This window comes from Lepidochelys kempii, chromosome 1 (assembly GCF_965140265.1).
Source record: "Lepidochelys kempii isolate rLepKem1 chromosome 1, rLepKem1.hap2, whole genome shotgun sequence".
In the NCBI taxonomy this organism is placed as follows: Eukaryota; Metazoa; Chordata; order Testudines; family Cheloniidae; genus Lepidochelys; species Lepidochelys kempii.
Window position 1 is genome coordinate 101,485,592 of NC_133256.1, and position 25,767 is coordinate 101,511,358.

General features: G+C 40.5%; 1 protein-coding gene across 2 annotated transcripts in view; it reads left to right on the plus strand.

Moving 5' to 3' along the window:
- TPP2 (tripeptidyl peptidase 2) overlaps window positions 1–25,767 on the plus strand; it is a 75,684-nt gene that overhangs the window by 43,286 nt on the left and 6,631 nt on the right. The window contains exons 19-28 of one of the 2 annotated variants that reach the window (XM_073348954.1): window positions 190–290; window positions 3,261–3,357; window positions 3,662–3,799; window positions 6,205–6,449; window positions 6,707–6,785; window positions 8,923–8,961; window positions 19,290–19,441; window positions 19,648–19,744; window positions 22,516–22,646; window positions 24,090–24,297. In XM_073348954.1, the coding sequence (XP_073205055.1) occupies window positions 190–290; window positions 3,261–3,357; window positions 3,662–3,799; window positions 6,205–6,449; window positions 6,707–6,785; window positions 8,923–8,961; window positions 19,290–19,441; window positions 19,648–19,744; window positions 22,516–22,646; window positions 24,090–24,297 (1,287 nt within the window). The remainder of the gene's footprint in view (window positions 1–189; window positions 291–3,260; window positions 3,358–3,661; window positions 3,800–6,204; window positions 6,450–6,706; window positions 6,786–8,922; window positions 8,962–19,289; window positions 19,442–19,647; window positions 19,745–22,515; window positions 22,647–24,089; window positions 24,298–25,767) is intronic. The other variant, XM_073348965.1, reaches the window with a different exon arrangement.

Here is a 25,767-nt window from a genome sequence, read left to right on the forward strand (position 1 = left end):
ATAGTATAGATAATACTCAGTCCTGCCTTGAGTGTTGGGGACTGGACTAGAAGTCCTGTCGAGGTCCCTTCTACTCCTATACTTCTATGATTCTATTCTGAAGAAAGGCCAGTAATGGGTTAGAATTTTTTGTATGTATTTATAAATAAAGCTGGGAACCAAGTTAACTGTTAAACACTTTTTTTAAAGCATGCTTCAGAAGGCATTGTCCGTTTTGATGTTCAGTCCACATTGAAATATGAAGATATTGCTCCTTGCATAAATCTGAAAAGCTGGATCCAAACGCTCAGGTACAGTTGCTATTTTGGGGGCTATGTTGAAAATTGTCTGATCTTTCAAAGTTACTTAGCATGTAATTAAAATAGTAATTCTGAAAATAAACATGAATTAACAGTAAAATGAATATTAATATTTGGAATGGGACTCTGTGGTTATTTCCAGGTAACTGTAATAGGCGAATAGAACCCCTTTTATTAACATTGCCTACCCACCACTTTTCTTAAGATACTTTTTCAGTTTCTTATAACTTTGCCAAACCTTAACTATTTGGGCTGAAATTTTCCGTGCAGTTTTCTGCTTCAGGCTGACTTAAAAAGAAATCAGCCTGAACAGTGCAGCTGTTTCAGAGAACAAGGCAAGGTGAAAAAAACATGTTCTGCAATGTTTTTGTTTTAAACACTCTGGCAACTTTTTGTTTGCGAAGCCGTAGTGCCCTTGTGCTTTGGAGCAAGAACTTGAATTTTGGCTGGGGATAGTCTTTACCATTCCTGTAAAAATCTACCCAAATATGGCAAAGTTACAAGCCTTTGAAAAAATGTATTTGCACATGCTCAGCCTTCATAGGGTTTAGTAGCTAAAATCTCTAAAGATTCCATTCTCACTGAGCATATTCCAGCGCCTCAGAGTTTCTAGTGCTGACCAGACTGTCTGTGTGTCACACAGCGACTGAGCATGTTCCATTCCAGGGTTAGAGGGACTTGCTAGGACTTTCTTTATAATGGTAGCTCCAGGTTGCTTTAGGCCAGAGTAGGGTGGGAGTCTGGAACTGAGCAAGGATACTGGCTCTCCTCTGTTCAGTAACCCTGCCTGCTGGTGCCCAGGAAGACTTTTCATCCTAATCGCATTTGCCATGTCCAGTCAGTCCTAGTCTCCCCTTCTGGGCTTCTTGTTCGAGTCCCAATGAGGATGAAGAGGAAGCCACCTGACTTAAATGCAAAAGGGACTAGAACTGAATGGGGGTGGGGGTGGGGGGAGGAAGGAAGGAGTAGATAGGGATAGGGTGAGACTGGGGCTGGCGGGAGGAGGAACAGAAACTGTTACTAGGATCCTGAAGGGGTCAGGGACTCGGACTAGTTGAGCAAGAAGATTAGAACTGAAAGCTGAAGAGGCTGGGTGCGGGGAGGGAATCTGGAACTGGGAAACAGTTGGTGGGACAGAGGAGAAACACTGAGATTGGATGAGGAGCTAGGTGGGAGGCAGGGAGATTGGGACTGGCTGGACAATAAAACTGAGAACTGGCGGGAGAAGGGGGGAAATGGCAGAGGAGGAGAGGGGAAATCTGATGAGGAGCTGTGAAGTGGGTGAGGGGGAATCTGTGACTGATTAGGACAAGGAACCGGGGGGAAATAGCGAGGGCTGGGCTGACTAGGGCTGTGGGGAGGGAAGAGGGACTAGGGCAAGGAATCAGGAGGGAATAACTGGGACTGGCTGGGCTAGGAGACTGGTGCAGGGACACTTGGTGTGAAGGGAAGGCCGGGACTTAGCTGGGGATCCCCAGTGGGGAGACTAGAATTGGCTGAGCAAGGAAAAGGTGGTAAGAATGAGAAGCCTGAGGAGTGGAGACGGCATGGGTAGGCAAGGAGAATTGGACTGGGACCAGGAGCCAGGGTAAGGAAGAACAAGACAGGGACAGGTTGTTGGAGGGGATGAGAAAGAGGAAGAAGGGCCTGTGCCTCTTGGAGCACACTTCCCTTCTTAGCCAGGAATATAACCCAAGATTCTTGAGGGCTCACCCTTCATCTGCTAGGGGACTTCACAATATTTACTGACAGGAAAGTGTCCTTTCCCCCCTAGTGCTGGTGTCTATGGAAAATGACAACCTGCTACTGCTGTCAGTTACTCAATTAGCTCAAGTGGCAGAGGACTGTGTTCTGACTCAAACAGTTCCAACCTATTGATGACCCATGTGGGTCTCAGTGTGATGCCACATGCTGGAATTTCTGGGTTTTGTTTGCTTTTTTTTTTTTTAAATCTATGAAATTACACACACACACAAGAAAACTAAAGTTGCAAGATCAAGCACTCTAAAGTTAGGAAATGCCCTTTTGTGCTTATGCATTAAGATGGTCTTTGATTATATCATCACATATTATTTTTTCTACAGGATCCCAACCTCATTCAGTATGCAGCATGGGGGATGCTAACTTAATGAGCAGCCATTTAATTTTTTTCTCACTAGTCAGTGTGTGTCCCCTGTGCCTTATTTACTGCACACTCTCTTTAAACTCTGATCTAAAGACAGAATTATTAATTTCTTCATGTTTTATCGCACTCATCACTAGTATTTGAGTGCTTCATAAACATTCTGAATTATCTTTAGTGCCCTGTGAGAGATGCATATTATCCCCCTCTTTTGTAGATAGTTGAGGGACCGAGACTTTAAGGTCAGAAGTATCCACTCACCTTGGGTGCCCCAATTGAGACCCCTAGAACCTGATTTTTCAAAGTACTGCAATTTGTATGTTCCAAGCTCTTCCAAGCTCAGCTCCTTCTGAGTTCACTTGCATTTGTGAGTGCTCAGCCTTTCTGCAAATCAAAGCCGAGGGTCTCAAGTTGGACACCCAGAAAATGAGGAACATGTAATTAATGGTTGTATGTGGGTAAAGATGGGTTTAAGTGACTTGCACATAGGAACTCTGTGGCAGAGGCAAGGATATAGTCCAATTTCGAGGGTAGTATTGAGCTGTCTTTACCATGAGATCATCCTTACTCTTCCTGCAATACCGTGCCTCATTTGCTACATACCTTCCAACTTCTGCAGTAGTGGAGCCGGGACCTGTAGACAAGTCTCCTTCACTTCATAACCCTGGTTCATCCACAAAGCAGGTCCATCTTTTGCGGTGTAAGAGGCGAGGGTCCTGTGGAAAAAACAGCGTGTGATCATGTAATTGAAGACTATATCATAATGCATGCGAGTTTCTGTTTAGACAAACTGTTTTAGGAAAACTGTTCCTAAAACTTGCTGTTGTGTTTAACTGCAGACCAGCGAGCGCTAAAATAAAACCTTTAGGATCCAGAGATGTTTTGCCAAATAATCGTCAACTATATGAGATGATTTTGACGTACAACTTTCATCAAGTAAGTTTTAATTGGTTCTTTAATGCTGTTTTAAATTTCATATCTCTAGAACTTTTTAGTGAATTTCCTAACAAAAGGTGTAAGGAGAGCTCTAGGATATGCGGGATCACAGAATCTTGGGGTGCCTCTGTAGCTGATGCCAGTTATAATGCAAACTGCAAGAACAGGGATTCTAATTAATCATAAATTGGAAAGATTGTTTAAGTTTTACTATGATTAATCTAGATTAATCTGAATCATTACTTCAGAAGTGTACCTTTACTACGCAATATTCAATTGTGTTTTGACTTATTTTTTTTTATAGCCTAAGAGTGGGGAAGTGACTCCAAGCTGTCCACTGCTTTGTGAATTGTTGTATGAATCTGAATTTGACAGCCAGCTGTGGATTATATTTGACCAGAACAAAAGACAAATGGGGTCAGGTGACGCTTATCCACATCAGGTACAGAGAGATATACTTACCCTGATCAGACATTCTACATAAATATGAAAATTATATTCCTTCTCTTCCCCCACCCTACCTGTCTACAGTCCAGACCCCTGGGTGTAGATAGACCCTGCCATCAGATAATCACAGCATGTAGTAATTGCACTTTTGAGTGGTGTATTTTGTAAAAGGAACTTGCTGACTGGAAATTGCCAGTTTTCTCCATGGGATGGAACATGTCATTCTTTCTTTGTAGATAAAGGAAGAAGATTTGAAAAATTTGACTCTTCTTTCTTTTTTTAACTACAAAAAGCTTTTACCATGTGACTGCTTGCCTTAGTGTGACCAATGCTACCAGAGAAGTGAACTGCAGTCCCTGAGAAGTGAACTGCAGTCCCTGTCTTTTTAGTAAGATGTTGCACCGTTTCAGTTTTTCTGTGTAAGGCAGAAAGGGTCCCTCAGGCTCTTCCTAGTGCTGGTATATTTGTCTATCAGAGTGGTTATCTTTGTCCTATCAGAGGCACCTTTATTAGATTTCTAATCAATGTCTTCCAACAGCCTTTTGAAGTGTGAGAGGCTGGTTGTGGAAGACTTCTTTGGTGCTGCCTTTGGTAGGAGGGTGGATTGTCACAAGACTTGTAGGTATTCTACCCTCTGTATAGGTTCCTGTACCACTTTGGAAAAGCCTATATATCTGACTTGGTATAGAAGAAAAAAAGAAAAGGGGAAGTCTTCTTTCCTGATTTTCTTTCTTGGAATTATTTTCTAATAATCCAGATTCCCAGTTGGCCTTTATTAATGTAGTTTTGGATCATTCTAACTGTTCTGGAAAGATCAATTTAAGATTGTCGCTCATCAGAGTACTGGAGCTTCTGGCAGACTGCCTTTTATGACCTTGATTCAACAAAACACATATGCCTACACTTTAGAATATGCATATGACTAATCCCATCCCTGTTTGGTAAAGCACCTCTACACATTCTTCACTTCAGGAATGTGCTTAAATTCCATTAATTTAAATGGGATTGCTCACATTCATGGATGCTCTGCTGAATCAGGACTTTTATTACCTTTTCTTGAAGATTATTTGCTGCTGCTGTTATACGAAAGACAGAGTCTGTGATGTGAAGGCCATGATAAATGGACCTTACTTATTTGATATTCCATAATGACATTGTGGCTCTTTGCCCATAACCAGAATTTTTGTTTGTCCGATTTCCATATAAACAAATCTAGTAATGTACTGGTAGTAGCAGACACAATTTGACTGGATTAACTCAAGAAAGTCTTCCCTAACCACTTACAAAACTCGGCTACATAACTTTGACACAGAGCAAACTCGTAGTTACTGTCATGCCAAGACAAAGCTCATTAGGAAATTTCCTAGAGTGTACTTCATGGGAATGAGGCTTGGTCTGAATAATTGAGTGTACTTCAAGAGCACTTCAACTGCAGTACCATTCTTCTTGATTCAAAATTGTACAACCTGCCAGAGATTGTGTCACTGGTACCTAAAGTTCTTACAGCTTTCACTAGAAATAAGGCAACTTCTGTAGCTTCTTAGAAACATCCTTATCAAAGGTTTCAGAGTAGCAGCCGTGTTAGTCTGTATTGGCAAAAAGAAAAGGAGGACTTGTGGCACCTTAGAGACTAACCAATTTATTTGAGCTTAAGCTTTCGTGAGCTACAGCTCACTTCATCGGATCCTTATCAAAGGTATCTGAAAACTTGTTTCCATCACCTTTATCCATACCTTCAAGCAATATTGCTTCCTGGACTTAGTTTCAAGGTCTGATGTCTAGTTTGGAAGAGTGCTATTGCAGTTGAAGTCCTCTTGAGACACAGCTGCTCATCAGTCTTCCAAAAGTGTGGCTCTGTACAGCCAATGTTCAGTAGTCTACATGGCTGCAGGTGTAATTCTTAGAGATCATTGAGTGCACGTAGGTACACAATATTTTCCATCCCCACTTCTTTGGAGTCTAGAATATAGTCTTTGAAGTGGCAAAAGGTACTAAGGAGCAAGGTTGTAGCAGCATGTATATGTTCAGGCTTGAATGCTCAATACTGTGAGAAAGAGAACACATCTGCAACCCTTGGTAATCAAAGCATTCTAGGGGCTTCCAGCAAAGATGTGTATTAGTTACAGATCCCCCAAATAATACGAAGTGAGCCATTAATCCTCAGTATATAGTACAGTATACTCTTTTAGTCAGTGAGGTAATAATTCCATTGAAAGCAAAAGGACGGGACATTACTGCCTTTTATTTCTCATTAATATAAATGTAGACAAAAGATTCTTTGTGAAGCTGCTAAAGCTGTATTGGTTAAGGAAAAACATGATTCTGCTTTTATTTGTAGGATTGTGTGTGCATGGTAAAACTTCTTAATCTTGGCATTTTATGAGAACCTCTTTCTTTCAGTATTCCCTGAAACTGGAGAAAGGAGATTACACTATTCGGTTACAAATCCGTCATGAACAGAACAGTGAACTGGATCGCATCAAAGACCTTCCATTTATTGTTTCTCACAGGTTGTCTAATACTTTGAGCTTAGATATTTATGAAAACCATAGCCTTGCTCTCTTAGGAAAGAAGAAATCAAACAGTTTGACATTGCCACCAAAACACAGTCATCCATTCTTTGTTACATCTCTGCCTGATGACAAGTAAGTTGATGTTGCCTATTTTCCGGTGTAGATTTAACCAGCTGCGTCTATAAATCCAACTAAAATGATACCCATCGATATGATACATATCTTTCTAGCGTTTGTAGTTTCACATTGTAAACTGATTAACAAAATGTGACTTAAGTGTTGCTGTTTGACCGTTTCGAGTTCTTTATATGTTTAGTATTAGTGGAACTAAGTCATTTTCGCATATCCTTGTTTGATTATGTTTGTATTTTCATTTATTTTTTTATTAGAATACCTAAAGGAGCAGGACCAGGGTGTTATCTTGTAGGAGCTCTGACATTGTCTAAGACGGAACTTGGAAAGAAAGCTGTGAGTACTCGAAACTAATAAAGGCCCTGTTCTCAAAAGTTCCTATTTCTCTAAATGGGAAATTCTGTGTCTTGATGATGATCATTGTGCCTTATTTTCTTAATCTTCCTGTTAAGAGAGTGTTCAGTGTAGTAAGTCAGACACATGGGTTTTTGTAAAATCAGTTGTCTTAGTGTAAACTTAATTCGGAATATTTAAAATGTACTCTTGCAGTTTAATTTGAAATTATACAATGTAAATCGTAAGTCTCCAAAAATTAGTTTAAACTGTGCAGGGGCATTTTGAAGTGCTGTAGAGGCAACTGCTTTTTTTTCACTGTTACGGCAGACTTGGAAGAATGGGGTTCTTTGTGTAATTGTCTACCTGAATGTCATTGTTTAATGTACAGTACTACTTCATGTGGTTTTTTGCTTTTGCATGTTGCTTCTCTAGTCACTTACGTGGTACACTTCCTTACTCGCGTGCATGCAGCTTCCAGCAAAAAAAAACCACAAAATAAATGTGCCTTTTGACACCTACTTACATTTTACTTTTAAAACTTAGGAGACATCTATTTAGTAGACTGTAATGCTGGGGCAGGATTTCTTACCTGCTGCAGACTTCTGATGTTGTCAACCACTAATACAGCTGTGTGCGCCAATGTAATGACATAAGATTTCTTTTCTACCTCCTTATGTCATAATGGAAAAGCTGTACCTCCTTGGTCAGTATAAAGAGACCTAGAAACTTAATTTCCTGACTTGAATGAATTTTAAGTCTGACTCTAGCTATAAAAGCCAAATCAGTCTTCCAGTTTATTCACTTAGTGCTAAGTTTAGGAAGGATTCTGTAAGATACTCCAGTATTTTTTAAGTTGGTTATTGCTAAGATTAAATCAGCATTGGGTAGTGTTTATAAATGTCAATATTTACAGAGTTAGAGTCCATATAAAAGATTCTCTTGCCTTAAAAACTACTAATTCTCCCCCTTCCCCCCCAATAGAGAGCTCTCTATTCCCATGGAAAATGTCTAATGTTTTCTATGCAATCATATATTGAGACATAGGAAATCTTGTTTAGCAGGCCAAGAAATAATTTCAAGCAGGTTAGATTAAATGTATTTGATTTGTGACATATTATGGAGACAACATAATGTATTAAATCTAGGTACATATAATACTACAGGCTAGGTAACAATTTACAAGAAAATGGAACGTTTTTATTTGGGAAGCTGTACTTTTTCTTGGGCCAGAAAAACTTGAGAAACCCACTAATCCAGCATGTTAAACTTTTAGTTTGGCTTATATTTACTTGTATGTACAGTAAATTCACAGCAAGATCGGAAGTTTATTGCTGTTTTGATGAACATATAACTGTAATGATAGTATAAGATATTTTCCGTTTCATCTGAAATTCAGCAGAACAATTTGTTGTAATTCTTGGCTAGGCTATTTTACATCAAATTAAATAACCATTAGGTACAGTCATTTCTAGAGTGGAAACCACTGGAGATGCAATAGTTATTGCTTATCAAGTCAGTTTCCCTGAAAATGGTTCAAGAGAAACATAGAGCTCATTGAACGAACTTTTCACCTCAGATTCTTAACACAATCACGCACTTGTGTATCATGTTAGGGGAACAGTTTGTTGGATAAGTGCCATCAATAGTGTCACATTCTTGCTGCTGCCATCAGTGAACATCACTATGCACCAAGTGACAGAAGGGAGGAATAGGCAACAGTGTTATTCTAGTCCACTAAGTGTGAACTGAAAAAAAAAAATGCAGTAGTATTTTTGTACATTAATTCTATTTAAGTATTATAAAATGGAACAGTACCACTCAATTTCAGTTTTAATCTAAAACTCTCAATTGTGTTGTATTCTAAAATTCATTTTGCCATTGTTCATTGCGCTAGTGGTTAACAACACTTCTGTCTTACTAGGAACAACAAACTGTATACACAAAAATGCATTATTTTTTTTAATTTAAAAGACATTAAAATATTTGTATGCTTTAAGAGCATGTTTTGATCACAGACCTGGCACTTTAGTAGTTTGAGCTCTCTAGGTTGAAAATAAACCATAATCATACAGAGAAGGTGTCTCCATCCTATGTAGTGTGTGCATGTTTTCTTACGGTATGTTGTTCTAACTCCCAGGGGCAGTCTGCAGCAAAACGACAAGGAAAATTTAAAAAGGTACTGAATGTCAGTTTTTGGAAAAGATATGCTTAAGTCTTTTTTTGCATATGACTTAGAGAATTTTTCTATTAGTATTATACTTAATTTTTCATTGTCTCCCTCAGCTGCCTTCTCTTATGTAGTCTTGAGTTATCCACTTCATGCCTTAAGCAACACCTGCTGTTAGACCAACAAAACATTACTGTAATACCAAGTTAATTGAGTGGCACTTGAGCACCCAGATACTTCTGTGATAGTGCCTTAAAAATGCATGTGTTGTAATGAGTCATTCTGTAGCTCCCTTTCTTTATTATATTCTCCCCCAGTTTCTCTCTCTCTCTCTCTCTCTCTCTGAAGTGCTTGGAGTCGAGATTTTCCATGGCAAATATTTTGCCTTTCATCTGGTCTCTTAATGAATGCACTGAAAATTGAACTTAAGGTTTATGATATAAAGCATGATATCCAATCCCTCCTCACCACCAACTGGACGTATTTCTTTGAGGCTTAGTTGTACTGAAACATAGACTGGATGTAGCACTAGAAAACATACTTTAGCAAACACTGCTTTTGCAGGGGGATGGACTAAATGACCTAATAGACTTTTCCATCTCTAGCTTCTGTGATCCTCTTAAACAAAGCATAGCCATAGCTCAATGCAGAATAATTTAATTTTGGCATAAAGTCAGCCTGTTCATGGAATGGTAGAAATCATAATTGGAGCAGGTGGTATAATCTACAGAAAACTGTCATTTTCCTATCTAGTATCCTTCATGTAAATAAATTGATAAAGTAACATTGGAATGTACAAGTGTTTTCAATAAAATGAGCATTTTATCATTCTGTAGTACGTATTGTAACGTTCTGCCAGCAGATGGGCAGTTGAAAACAAAGGAAGATGATTGGCCTTTTTAAAAAGGGCTATGTCATTCACTTCAGTTCTTTCCTGTCTCCCAGCAGATGTAGGTTACTTATGTTTGGCTAGCTTGTTTTCCCACCCTTTCTGCTGCCTCTTCTAAAGTGACATGATTACTTTGCCTCCTATTTTCTTTCCTCTCTGTGAAGTCTGTTTCCAGGCTCTGGAAGGAAATCACACCTACTTGCATATCTCTACCTTTCACTAATCTGATGGGTCGGAGTTTTGACTGGGGAGGAGAAGGAGGATATGGGTCATGGAAGTTACCAGCTCCATGCAGTATATTCTACACCTTTGCTGTATAAGCTGAGAGCCTATAAGGTTGAGAGGCTGCTATCTTTGTTGGTCTTGGTATGGATATGTCAGTACGAGGAGAAGGTCAGACTGTCAAAGAAGAACTTTGATGCAGACTGCTGCCATTTTCCTGTGTTCGCTTTTGTATCATCTCTAGAATTAACTATAACTCATTTAGAAAGACTAAAAATGCCCACGTAAATGCATCCTTTTCCTGAAGGATAGGATGTGTTGATCCCACTAATTGTGAATCCACAATAAAGGAGCTAATATAGTACCTATTCATAAAACCATTCAGGGTGTATTGGATATTAGTGTGACGCTCTGCTCAGGGCTGCCCAAAACAGTAAGCCCCTGTCACCTCACTGCCTTAGCAAGAGTGTGTGTTCCTGGAGATTAGACAGTCAGTTCCCTGCCACACCAGCCTGTCCACCTCACCAACATACTCTTTGAGAGTCTCCCAGTCTTAACGTTGTCTTGCAGGTAAAAATCAGTGAAGCATAGTTCCCCAGAGGTGTGCCTCTGTGGTGTCCAGTCCCTCTCACTGGACACTCACAGAAGTTAAGTTTGCTGTCTCCAACAAAATGGTATACACTCCAGCCTGTTAGATTAACTGAGGACTCATTCTGTACTTAAATGTAACAGCACTGAGATGGTTTATAGTAAAACTAAGAATGAATTTATTAGCACAGAACAGAGATTTAAGTGATAATAATTAGAGATAACAAACAGAAAATGGTTACAAAGAAAATGAAACATGCTTTCTAGTACCTGCAACTTAAGTCTAACAAGTTATGTCTTTGGCTAAAGAACTTACTTACAGCATCTCCAGCCCTTCCTGGTAGGAGGATCCAACATTCTCAGAATCAGAAAGTGCTGTCCCCTAAGTAATGGGCACCTATGGGGTACCTCCTTTTTATAGTCCAGTAAACCTTTGAAATGTATTCTTTGGAAAATAAACCCTGACAAAGTTCCTCTCCTCTCTTGGTGTGTAGATGCCATACTCTCTTCCTCATTCTCTGGTAAATTTGCTTTTTCAATTAGCGTAATCACTTTGTTTACATTAAATGTAAATGTACTCCCATTGTCTCTGGCGTCACCTTGATCAGTTTACATTGGAGACAGACAAAAAAACATTCCTTTGTCAATGACCAACTGGTTTATCTGTTCTACTTAGGTTGCTTGGTCGGAACATATTTTAGTAACATATTTCTAGCACATGTGTAAAGAATTATGTACACTAACCATACAAACATCACCCAATAATAACATGTGTCACCGGTTTGTATGTGATACAAGACACTGTTTGGCTAAACATTCTAAGTAGAGTGTGTTGGGTGTGCCCTTTGCTAATTGGCATAAAGGGGCTCTTAAGCTCACAACTAGTCCTTAGTCAGTCCTTTTGATACTTACTATGCCTCCTAAAGTATAAGTTTAATGCTACACTTCTGGCTTCCAGGAAACACTTTCCTATCTTGTGGTAGTGGGCAGAGGCAGGGTGGGGGGAGGGGGTGGCATGCGGGGTCACACGCCACCCCAACCCCATTTGCTGCTTCCTTGTATTGAGCATGCTCACATGGACCGAGCATATTCAGTAACACTGCTGAAGCCAGCTGCCCTCACTCTGCGCCCCCACCCCCCATCAGCAAGGATGGGTCATGTCTGGTAGTGGAACTACACTCTGTACAGATGGAATAGTGAGTTCCCATAAGAAGACACAAGAGAATGGAAACTGCCCATATAAAAGGTGATGTATGCCTCAGGATGTTTGGTTAGGGTATAGAAAGAGAAGGAGTGTACTTCTGAACAGATGGACCACCTCCTCCTGGAGGTGACTGCTAGTTTACCCTCCAGTGTCACTCAGAACTATATAGCTATCGGCCTGGTCCAGAGACTTTGCTGCCAAGATTCCCTTACATGTTAATCCTCTTCAGAGGTAGCCTGTGTGACCCTTTTGGGGGTATCCGGGGTGAATCACTACCTCCTACATACAGTGAGAGAGTCTTGTCTGTGCCCTCTAGGGGAAACTCTCCCCAACTACTGATTGCAGGCAAAGTGAGCACTCTGTTCTGCACTCCATAAGCCCTGTTTGTTCCCAGTGCAGGCTTGCAATTTACATACCACCGAGTACCCAGTCCCTTATCTTCTGGACATGCACATTATATACTGATCTGCTGCCTCCACAGAAGCAATGCATCCCAGTTCACTGGTTTCATCTTAATTCAGCACTCTTCTTCGTACAAGGCACTTACCTGTGACTATAGTAAAACCAAATTGAAGTTTATTTAGCAGAGCTTGAGACAGATTCAAATAAAAGCAAGTATAAGGGTTTGGAAACATAAGGTTACAAGTAAACAAAAAACATGAAAAACACACTATCGCCTATGCTTATTAACAAGATATGGTATTTCTCATCCAATGGTCAGTTGTTACAGCACTTGTCCAGTTCAGAAAGATGAGATCTATCTTTCATGAGACATTCCTGCTGGCAGGGTCTCTTCTTTGTAATGGATAAAGTCGTGTACCCTTTCTGCTTCTCTTATACAGGTAAACTGATGTCTCTTACTTCAGGGGTCCCCTATTCAGACACTTTTCTTGGGGTTCTTGTCATTGTAAATCCTCAAGCCTGCACGTGGTCCAGACAGTAAATGTAAGGCTGGCTTCACGTATGTCCATTGTTCTCAGTGTTGATTGAGTTAGCCCTGAGACCCTTCTCACCTCAGGTAATAAGTTTCACTTCAGTAATTTTGAAACTCAATATCCTACATGTTAGTAACTCTAAAATGATTTCTCATACCGACATCACACAATTGGCTAGTTCTTAGCTTTCGACAGAGACCACCCATGACCCCCTTTGGTGAAATATTGAGAAGATGTTTGTATGCAGGGGTAACATACCTGCCTTTGTATGTCTGTGTCTCAGCCTAGGAATAATCCCCCATGACATTTTGCTGCAATAGGGAACCACTTACAAAGTCCCAGTGTTTTTAGGTAGAAATGCTTGGGATTCCCATTTTCCAAGCCATGATAACAAACACTCATTTTCTGGCTGCTTCAAGACATGCTGTAGTAAGAGAGATGAGTCTGCTGTGCTTCAGAAGCATTTTTGCCAGAAGCGTCAAGGATCTACAACAACCCATCAGAAGGTGGCTGTAGGTCACTTTTATGTAGACCTGCTACATTTCTAGTCCGTGTGCCTTAAACACTGTTTCTCTAAGCTACTCTATCAAGTTTCCATCAAGGCATTGCAAAACCCCTCTACTCCAGGAGACTTGCTTAAATGATCCATTCTGGAGCAGTCTCCCAAGTCTTACTCCAAAAGGCAGATTCAAGAGACTTATTATCTCTACTCTGTTTTCCTCGGACAGCTTGTGTTTCATATGTTTTTTAAGACTAGGAATTTCTTCCTCTCAGTCCAGTTAAGCTTTATGGAGGCCCTTTGCTTTGTGATCCAAGTGGCCAGTCTGAGGGCATTCCTGTGGTCCTGGATCTGTAAAACACCTGTTTGCATAGTCCCATTTGTGTGGACCACCAGAGATCACTTAGACTTTGTTCAGAGTTGATACTGGCAGTTTAAATGCTTGTATTTCTCCTCTTGACAGCTTCCAAGTGTTTCCCAGTATCATTGTGGCTATAGCAGCCAGCCTTCCTGAAGGAGGTATTCTTTGTCTCCTTATACCTTCACTACAGAAATCACTCAGGGTATGTCTACACTGAAAACACGATAGCGGAACAGCTGTACTTCAGTGTAGACACTGCCTACGCTGATGGCTGGGGTTTTCTCATCGGTGTAAGTAATCCACCTCCCTGACAGGTGGTAGCTAGGTTAACAGAAGAATTCTTCCATTCACCTAGCACTGTCTACATTGGGATAAGTTGGCATAGCTACGTCTTTCAGGCATATCGATTTTTCACACCCCGAGAGATGTAGCTGTGCTGATGTAAGTTCCCAGTGAAGACAAGCCTTGAGACTCATGCTTTGAGCAGGGGTCTAATCCTTAGTGAAGATGTGAAGAAGGGTAGTATGCTCACTATTTGACCCTCTCCCTAAAAGCCTGAGGGATGAGATTGGATGCAAAGTAGAAAAGGATGTCCTCAGTATGGGTTCCACTCTAACTGTAGCTTCACAGCCACTATTTTTCTCCATTCAGGGCTTTTTCTGTCTTGCTTTTCAGCAAACCCAGACTTAACCGGCCGCCTTTCTCTGGTGGTTGCAGGACCTAAAGATCCACCAAAGCTTGCTCTTAGAGGTGGCCTCAGATTGGCCGTGGTCACAATAGATGAGTGTCTGGGGTTGAGCCCACTATAAAGGGGTTCAGGGCTGCTGGTCCCCAGCAGAGATTCCTGCCAGTCAACTGTGAGAGGAGTAAACTGGTTTTACACCATATAAGTTCTTCCACATGTCCTGACCCAAAGGACAAAGTAGTCAGTATCCTAACAGAACCCAAATTGCAATTGTTTATATCAGCAGCTTTGGGTACATGGAGTTGGAATGGAAAAATCAGTGGGCTTCTATTTTCTTTTGGCAATGAGAGAGCTGTTCTAGTAAGCCACTCATGTTGTGGGCTTTTTAGCGATAGGGCATAATGTCTGAGCTGTACTTGGAATAATCAGGAGAAATGGAATCTACATGTCTCTCATATATGTTCTCGTCTAAAAGCAAGGGATGCACAAACTAGTTTTAAATGGCCATCTGAGTAAACAGAAGTCTCGACCAGAGATTCCTAAACTTGTATTTGCCGCATCCCCCTTCAAAGATTCATGTCCCACGCATGACCTTTCTTTGTTTCCCTTCTCTCTCCTCCCAAGTCCTTCCCAGCCCTCTTGCTCTCACTCTCCCAGCCAGCCCCTCTCTCCGCAGCAGGCTGCATCTGCTGGCTCCAAGTGCTTCCTCTGCTGGCCAGACCCCACTCCCTTGTTGCCTGCTGCCATCATCCCAGCATCCAGGGCACACGTGGGGTGAGGTGGAGGGCCAGGGCTGGGCTTTAAAACCCTTCATCCATTGCTTTCCTTTGTGCACTAGCTGCCTTCGCCACTGCTTCTGCTGCTTGGAACTAGCAAGACATTATTGTTCTGCTTTGCATCAGCTCCTCACTCTCCCCAATAACCTCAGCACACCCCATGCTCGGAAACAGTTTTCAAACTTTTTGAGCTGAGGCCCCTCATTTTGAGTTACAATTTTAGGTTGTGCCCCCTGATACCTGCCCCTCCCCTCTCAAGTTTTCAGGGTGGGGGAAGACAGATGCAATGGTATCTGGGGGCAGAGCCAGCAGTGGGCACGGAGGCATTGACATTGATCCAGGGGCTGGGTGGTCCACTGAGGTGAGTCGGGGTGGAGGTGGTGCTCCCTCACTGAGCTGCCCCAAATGTTCCTTCATGCCCTGCCTAGGGGGGGCACACCCCACAGTTTGAAAACCTCTGCTTTAGGGAAATGTAGGCAAGGATGTCTTAATGTGTTGGAAGTTTGGCATAGCCTATACCTTTTCCCATCTTCCTGTTTTTGGAGAACTTAGGATAAGAATGGGAAGGAGTGTTTGTGTTTAAATATTCATATTTTCTTTTTCTGAGCCTCTTTTTTACTATTTGCAAATTCAGCTAGTGCCTTTATGAGAAATTGCATACATTCAAATGGCCTAGCGAGAGATCCTGTGCAATGGAAAAATGCAATGTTACATATGTTGCTTGAATTTGAAAGCTGATAATGGCCTTTTTAGTAAGCCAGCTGTATGTGTATGCATGTGCTCATGGAGTATTTCATGTGAAAATTGTAATGGTGAATTAGAATAACCTCATTATATGTAATTATGTGCCTGGCACGTCAGAGTTATATATATGTGACATGTTGTGAGCACCTCAGTAGAAGTTGTTACAGATGATTATTAGTGGAGCTGGTCAAAAAAAATTCCATTGCAAAGATTTTTCCATCAGAATATGTCATTTATTGAAATCAAAATTTCTTCACAAATGTGTCAATTCTGATTAACTTTTTCTTTGGAAAAAATACCAAATCAAATCCGAAAAGCTTTTGGGCAGGTCTACACTACAGCCGGGATCTGCGCCCTGCGATCGTTCCACTGGCGGTCAATTTAGTGGGTCTAGTGAAGACCCACCAAATCGACAGCAGATCGCTCTGCAGTCAACCCCTGTATTCTGCCCCCACGAGAAGAGTAAGATAAGTCGATGGGAGAGTTTCTCCCGTCAACCCCCGCGGTGTAGACCCCGCGGTAACTCGACCTAAAGTATGTCAACCCCAGCTACATTATTTATGTAGCTGGAGTTTGCGTAGCATAGGTTGACTTACCGCGGTAGTGTAGACATAGCCTTGTCTATGTCTAACTAAACAGATGTGAGAGGGAAAGTAGACAGATATAAATGAGAAAAGAGAATGAGACTAAAAAAACATATGTGACATGAAGCTGACATCTGACCTCCACTTTAACTTTTGTTGCGTGGTGGGAAAAAAAGTGGTGGAATAAGTGGTTAAATCTTAATACTATTTTAATGTTATCTGCGTGCTGTCATAATTAAATTTGGTGACACTTCTATTATAATCCTTGTTTAAGGGTAATGTAATACAGGTATAAATATTTTTCATCAGCATCAAATTTGGCACAGAGGGCATCAGGTCAGGAGTACATTTTTCTTCAAGCATTTAGCTGCTATGGTTATGTTACAGAAAATCTTAAGATGGGGCAGATCTGAAAAAGTGTGAATGTCTGCTATGACTCAAAAATAAGATGTTTGGTTTGTATCTGATACAACTCAATTTCTTCCACTTGTACCAAATTTAGCAAACGATTATGGTTAAGTTCCACTCCACAGTTGTCCATATTTTGATGGCAACTGAAGTAATTCTTGTATGTATACAGTTTGTAGTTCGGTAAAAACACTTTGAGGCTTACTGACTCTAGTTGCACATCATATACATAATTTCATAAATTGTAATATTGCTTAATTTGCCATGAGAGATGAGAATAGCTGTGACATTTAACTCTGAGAGTAAGTGCTACACACTGAGAGATTTCCTTTATGAAGGTCATTTTTCTGTAGATAGCAATATATTAAATGTCTAAATTCAGTTATGCACTATACCATAGTAACTCAGTTGCTATGGTTTAACATTATATAAAAAGGTTTTTGTTTTATTTTTTAATTAACATTTTGTTTTTTGGTGGCCCACAAATTGGCTGGGGACCCCTACCTTAATCTGCCACTGGCCTTGACTAGCAGCTAGGAACCCCCAGCACCTACCCACCTCACCTTTGGGAACCCCCTCTAGCCCAGACTGAAGGCAGCACAGAAGTGAGGGTGGCAATCTTGGGACCCCCTCCCCACAACAACTTTGCAAACCTCCCCTCTCCCCCCATGATCCCATTTTGGCTCAGGACCCCCATGGTTAGAACACTATGAAATTTCAGATGTAAACATCTGAAATCGTGAAATTGACCAATTTTAAATCCCTCTGGCCATGAAATTGACCAAAATGGACCATGATTTGGTAGGGCCCTAATTATCTATTTATATAGCAATCAGCTATGAAGCCTTTGAGCTACATGATGTTTATAGCACAAGCTTAGTATGATAATGTAGTGAGTCTGTACACTCAGATTTAATGTTCTTTTTAGGGGGAGCTGGTTTAAATACTGTGACGTTAAATGCAAAAAATTGATAGTGTGTACTGTAATGTACATTAGATGGTCTGTGGCAAAATCTGACACTGATTTACTCAGGAATGATGGGATTTAAATTATAGGAGAAAAATGTGTGAATCAAAACAGCTGTTTGTTGATATCAACATTGATCCTTTCAGTTGAGATTTTTTTTTCACACCTTGATGACCGTATGTAGCAGGTTGGGTCTGGAGATTGATATATCTCCATAAACCACATAGTAGTCTTCCTTTATTTGAAAACAGAAAATAATTAAAAAACGTTACTGTTCAGCTTTTTATCTGAATATGAGTACACCATAGGCTAAGCTGCAAAGTCCTCTAGTAGCAGCTTAGAAGAAATTGCAGTGGTTCAAGAGGGATATACTTATGTATTTTGTGGCATGTTGATGACTTTACTAATATAACGTTTTGTTAAGAATTACCAAAAAAAAAAATCTTATTCACTCACATGTTTTGTCCCCAAACTTTAAAAGACAGGAGCTTTACCTAACTTTATCTTTACCTTTTTACCCAATTTACCTGCTTTCCTGAAGACCATCTCCTTAACTCCCTTTAACAGTATGTGAATACAAAAATGTTAAGCTTTGTCACCTTGGTAAAGAAAATCGAGCTACTTTAAGGCATATTGAGGCCATGTGATGGCTAAAGCCATGTTAAAAGGGTGTACCTGCCCTGTAGCCTTCCTTGCTGGCCAGCATGGCTTGGCTGCGCCCTACCTCAATTTCCCCTTTCACTGAAGGCCCTCTAAGTTCACACAGTCCAGATATTCAGATATTCCCCGTCTGGGGTCTAGTTTATTAAGTCCTGCACAAAGTCTTTCAAAATAGAGGTCAAACCTACGAAGTCTTCATCTCAGTTTCAGCTGAGCCCAGCTCCTCCCCCCAAGGGGGACTGTTCTCTCTCTTTAAAATTCATTCCTTTTGCCCGGTCTCAAGCTGGGTGCAGCCAATCCTCCCTGAGAGTATACCTTCCTGCTCTCCCAACACCTCTTGTCTGGAGCTTGGCCCTTCTCCATGGGCCTTCCTTCCAGATGTCTCCCACCCTGCTGACTCAGGGCCCTGCAGGAGCCTTCTTCCTCCTTGCAATGTCTGCAGCCACCTTCCAAACCATCTCCAGCTGTCTCCACCTTTATAAGATCCAGGTGCCCTCCCTTAAGCCCAGGTGGGCAGCCTGTAATCTGTCCAGGGGCACTGGACCCTGCTTCCTTTCTTGCAGGGGCCAGTCACCTTATGACAGGCCCATTTCTGAAAACTTGGAAGAAACCCTGGGGAGGTGGGAAATTGGGTGCGTCTCCAGAGAAAGTTGAACCATTCTGAGGTTCTGAAGACTAATCCTTTGCTCTCAGGATCCAGTGTTCAAGCATGTAACTGCTAGCTATCATTTAGCTCTTTTTGCATTGTAAGATAAAGGAATAGCAACATATTCCATTCCATCAAGTAGTTGATGAGGTTTTTTTTCTACCACTAGGATGTAATTACTGTTCATTACCATCTGATACCATCACCAACAAAGACTAAGAATGGCAGCAAGGAGAAAGAAAGGGAACCAGAAAAAGAAAAAGACGTAAAGGAGGAATTTGCTGAAGCTTTAAGAGACCTGAAGATACAATGGATGACTAAGTATGTCTTTTTAGTTTCCATAACAGGTCACAGCATAACTTTTTTAATATATTTTATTAATACTATACTTTATAGAAGAAATGGAAGTTTGAGTACCAGGATAATTTAAACTTGTGATATCAGAAGAGCAGTCTCTCACTGTTGCACTGCCTCCTGATTAGAATATGTAGATGCAGCATATTCATTTAATCTATCTTTTTGGCTAGGCTGGATACCAGTGACATGTATAATGAATTGAAAGAAGCCTTTCCTAATCATCTTCCCTTGTATGTTGCAAGACTCCATCAGCTGGATTCTGAAAAGGTGAGTTCTGGTTTTTTTTATTTAATATTTGTTTCACTACATCTTGCCTGGAGATAGGAGATTAAATCTGAAGATTTCTTCTTTACTGTTCTTCACAGATGCCTAGACTTGAAGTGACTGCTCTGGCTATACTGAGTGCAGTGAGCTAGAAACTTTTAACTTACTCAGAATCAAAAGCATTTACCATTGCAGAAACCAGTGCATTTTTACAAGGCTATAAATGTGAATGCTTAGCATCTCTTTCATTGTTCCCAGCATATCAGAGAAACAGCTTGATTGGTTTATTGGTTGGTTGTGGGAAAAATTACTGAGGTAAAGAAAAAGTAAAGAAAAATGGGTTTTCTATCTAGCTCTGAAAGGAGTGAGAAGTCCATGGTTGCCTCTTCGTTGCAGGAGTGAATTTCATAGTTTAGTTTTTTCTCCTGTTAAAACTCTGTCTTCTGCATTCATGAACTTCTCATGATGATTGACAGTTTCATGTTTCCAGTGCAATGTGGCTGATGTGTGGGAGATTAGGATCATGGAGAAGAGCAATCTCTTGGGTAGCTAGGATCAATCCCAGTGACCTTTACTTGGGGAAGCATTTCAGAAACCAGAGCACTGGGGTCAGATTAGGCGTGACCAGTGTAGCTAACTACACAGGTTGGTGCATTTTGTGCCAGATGTAGGTTTTTCAGACTCCATGGCTTTATTTCTACATATGAGTTGCTATAATCAAGCTTGGAGTTTGTGAATGCAAGGATCAGTGTGGACAGGTTAGTGTCTATGTTGAACTCTTAAAAAAGAGAAACTGTTTCAGTCCTGCTGCCTTGTTGCAGATATTTGAAGTGTATCAAAGCACTTCTGTATTTGTATACTTTTCAAAGTGAATGCTCAATCTATAGCCTTTTATATGAAAGGGTTTTGTTTTTGTTTTACTCTAGGGAGGCTTACAAAGTACTGAACTCAGTATTTGTAGCTCTAGCTTCTTGGAGAGCTCCCTCAGATGGCACCTTCTTCTCCCCTTGAATAGCCATTCAGATGGATACAGTTGGAACCTGTTACGTCATTTGATACTGATTGAAAGATGGAGAGGGATTCCCTCCTGGTTGTCAGCACAGCCAAGCAAAGTTTTTTCCCAGTCTCTCACTGATTAAATCTTAGTCCCAAGATTTAGTACGATGTAAGGGTAGGGTGACTTCTTGTTAATTCCATCTTCTGGGAATGGACCATCTAGCAATGGGTTGGCTTAATGGTGACTTGCATTGCTTTTGGAGATCTAATCCAAAGGTCAGTGGCCTTAGACATAAACTATAAAGCCCTTACAGATGGTTTCTTCATGAGATAGACTAACTGTTCTTGAGGTGGAGGGTCTGCTCACATATCTTTCAAGTGAATAAGCGCTTACCCTCCATTTTCAAAGGTAGACTGCTCAGGTCCTTAGCAGATGGTGGTCTTGTCCTCTTTCTGTAGCACACAGCTGTTGCACAAATTCTCTCTGTTCATCTATCTCCTGTTCATCACCATGATAATGTGAGCTCCTAACATTCCACCTTCTTTCTCTTCTTTTGGTGCTAATTCTTTCTTTTGCAGGATGCACCGCCTCAGACTTTATACAAAACTTCAGAAGCCCAATCTCTTTTATGCATAGGAAGCCTGGATTCTGTATCCCTAGCTAGCTTGTCTCAAATCATGATCACCTCTTTGGCTGCTGTCTGTAACCCCATTCTTCTTCATTCTTGTGTCACTAAGATTGTACGGTTGGTCTTGTGGTTTGGCCTTCTGGTTAAGGCACTGTACTGTGACTTGGGATATCTGGGATCAGGCCCCAGATCCCTCACATATCTTGTGTGACGTACTGGGTCTTTGCCATCTATAAAATAAGTACTGACACTTTCATTGTCTGTCTTGCTTTTTTAAATTACAATCTCCTTGAAGCTGGGATCTCCATCTTACTATCTTAAAATCTTAGAGTTTAAGGTCAGGCGAGACCTAGATCATCATCTGATCTCCTGCACATCAGAGGCCACTAAACCCCATCCAGTTCCCCCTCTGTTGAGCCCAATAACCTGGATCAGAGTAAAGTATTACAGCCCACAGGAGACTAAACTGTTGTTTGCCACAGGCAAAGCATAAGAGGGACTGAGGTCCACCAATGCCCAAGGCCTTGCAATGAAAGTCAGGGAAATGATTTGGCAAGATACCCTAATAATCCTAGCAAGTGACCCACACTCCAGGCTGCAGAGGAGGGTGAAAAATCCAAGTTCCCTGCCAGTTTGGCCTGGGGGAAAAATTACTTCCCAAACCTGAAAATAGCAATTTGACTCTGAGCATGTGAGCAAGATCCACCAGCCAGATATGAGAGAATTTTCACTACCACTTCAGAGCACCAGCCTGCCTGTCCAGTATCCCATCTCCAGCCATGGCAATCTGTGCTTCAGAGGCACAAAACAAACCCAGAGCACCTTGGAGGTGAGGAAAAAATATTTTCCTTCCTGAGCCATGCAGACCACATGAAGCTTGTTGGGGCCTATAGGCACAACTGGAATATAAAAAAAAAATAGTAAGTTCTTTGTGTCAAGGACTTCTAAAATACGGGTTTGTATGGCACTAAGCACAATATGACCTCAGTCCTGTCTAAACTATAGAAATGTAAATAAGTAAATACATTTCAGAAACTATTTGTATTGCCATGTACTTGTGACTTCAGTAATGTTAATAATATAAAGTGTTAAATGGGGTGACTTTATTTTGCCAGTTTCACATTTTTCTTTTATTCCTTTTTCATTCAGGAACGAATGAAAAGGCTTGATGAAATTATTGAAGCTGCAAATACTGTTATCTCGCATATTGATCAAACAGCGTTAGCAGTTTATTTTGCCATGAAGACTGATCCCAGGCCCGATGCAGCTACTATAAAAAAGTACCTAACCAGTAAATACTCCTTCTTGTATCCTATTTCTGTAGTCTATAGATATAATTACCTTTTCTACATACAAGTATTCTAAAGGATTCTGAAAGCTGATCTAGATTTGTTAATATGATGATGAAGTAAAAGTTAATTTTTTGAGGTTCAAGTGGAAACGGTTATTCAAGTCAAGTATTTTTAGAGTTTTGTGTATTTTCTGAAAGCAGAAAGACACTGAAAAACTTAAAATTTTGCTCAGAAGAGGTCAGATAAGATTACAAAAGATGGCTTTCAGATCAGAATTGAGATACATGGGCAAAGCTGTGTGGGAAAGTTTGCACTGTGCTTAGTCTCATCAAGTTCATAAACATTCAGAATAATCAGTGGACTGGTAGTATTTGGCTAGCAAGGCACTCCTGTAGGAATAAGTGTAGGGTTTTGCATGATATGGTGGGACCCTCAAAATTCTTTAAGGATAGTTCCAAGATGCTAGTGAACAGTACCTGTTGTTTGATAAAGCCACTTTGAAGTGCTCACAAGTTTTTATAGAGTGAGTCAGGAAAGAAAGACTGGTAACCATGGCTCTATCTGTATTCAAATGTGGTCCTTTTTCTCTGTGGAGTTAGTACACCATAACATTCTTTTGGAGTGTCGGTATTTTCAATGGAAGGTCCGCACTTCAAAGATAATGATGTACTACATTTTTTTAATTAATCATTTCAAAAGCCCCTTTTATGCTGATCCATTTTGACGGGGGAATAGCAAAGAGCACCTAATTTGAAATATAGGGACTGTGAAAGGAGGTATACATTTGTAAGTTACTTACATATTGACCCTGGTTTATTATATCATTAACCTAGTTGCTTGGAGTGGCTTGTACATAACTGTATATTTGCTGGATTTAAAAATAATTAATCATTTCCATTCTAAGCATTTCTTGGAAGAGTCAACCAAGAAATGATCTGGTGGTCTTCTAACAACTGAAACTGAGAACCAAATTCAGTGCTGGCTTAAGTGGGTGCAATTCTTTTGAAGTCACTGTCGGCTTCCATTAACAGTGGATTGGCCCTCTTTTCATACTACCAAGAACTAATAAAATACATTTCTAGATCCTGACTTCTTGTTAAATTCTTAAAATTTGGTTTGCACTTCTGTTCAAATACCAGAGACAGTGCAGTTGCTCCTGAAGCTCTAGGCTTGATTAGAATCTGTATGTTGCGTGAATGTATGCTATATCCATATATTTTGAGCCAGTTTAGAATTACAGGAAATAGTTTATTTTCAAAAATGCTGTATTTTAATAGGATAACTGAAAGTTGCTTATACTTCTGTTGTAAATACAAATCAACAAGTATGTTTAGTTTACTGTGATTTTTAAGGTAAAGTTAAATTATTGGCTCTTGATTGAAAACTAATAGCTGTAAGAGACCCCTTGTATTTGTGTTCAACTTAATGTAGTGATATGGAAAAACAGAAGTCTACCTTAGTGGATGCCCTTTGTCGGAAAGGAAGCGCACTAGCAGACCAACTTCTCCATCTGCAGGCCCAAGATGGGGCTGTTTCAAGTGATGCTGAAGGTAAAGATGACGATCAAGAGAGCTGCATAGGTGTTCTGTCAGAGACTTTCTGGGAGACAACAAAATGGACTGATCTTTTTGACACCAAGGTAAGAGGACAAGCAGAAATTCTGTATTTTGCACTCTTGTTTTTTCCTAGTCTCTTGTGATGAAATTTAACACCATCTTTGTGTGTGGCCTCCAGGCATCTCTCCCTTCCACTCCCTAGTTCTGTCCCCATATGTTGTGCCAGCCTCTCTCAAACATTTTTCCACAGGTGGGATCTCTCCTAGGCTATCAAGTGCAAGGCAAATAAATCTGTCTGCTCCATATACATATGGGGACGGTATGGAGCAGTAACTGCAGGCTTGTATTAACAAACTGCTTCATTTATCGAGTTACTAGTTTACTATTCCTTTCAAGGAATAGTTCAGTTGCTGTCCAGTACAGCACTTCTAGCCTTTCAGCAGAAGTGTGTACAGCCCCTGTTCTGTGCTGGTCATGAGTCCGTAGCATTTTCTAGATTAGGAATGAAAGAAAAGCCTGTGTTCCTTAGCTGTGGCTAAGGGCTGCAATGGGAGAAACCCTCTCTGGAAGTTGAATTACCATTTGGAACCTGTTAGCAATTACAGTCCTATTAAGTTTCAAGTTCTTATCAGGGTAAGGTCCCTGTGTCCTTCAGCACAGCTGTTTCAAAGGAAACCATCAAATTCCAATAATATATATGATTATGTAACTGATTAGGTTATTACTGATTTCCTTCTTTAACTGGTGTGTTGCTATGCACTGTGTTTCACATCAGACATGGCTATATTTCAGTGGTGAATGAATTTTTCCATGTATTTGTATGAATTTTGAAATTATGAAATTGTATGAAATTTGAATTATGAAATTCACTTTGGAATCATTTGAAATGAGAACTGTTGAATAAATCAGAAGAAATGTTATTCTTTTATTCCTTCCTGACCCCCACTGATGATTCAAGCGATAGCCTGATGATTGATTATTTATTCAAGCTAGCTTCTTTGCAGATGGTTTTTATTTGTGTACGTCTTTCATCGGTTGATTCTCAAGCCACAGTGATGTCCTGTGCTATGCATTAACAACAACATGCTACACAGTTTAACTATCTTGCCTTTTAATTTCAACCATGCTCTCATATTATGAGAAAGGATACATAACATATTCAGGAGTGTCCAACTGACCTTCTCTATACCATTTATTATTAGAGCTCAGTGGACCATTTTCAGCAAATGAAATTTTGCCAAAACATGCCGTTTCATTAAAGCCAAAAATGTTGTGGAGATTTTGTAGGGAGAAACTGACTGACTTTCTGTGGTCGCAAGGGACTAGAGAACTGGGATGGGATGTGGGAGACCGAGGTGCAACTCCCTGCTCTGTCTGATTCAGAGTGATACCTGGAATGAAAAAGTGAATCAGGCAGAGCAGGGATTTTGAATCTGGGTCTCCATCCCAGGCCAGTGCCCTAACCACTAGTTCTCTCCACACGCAGACATTTAGGTTTCATGTTGACACAATTAAGTTTTCGCAAAAATGTTTAGAGGATTTTTTTTGTTAAT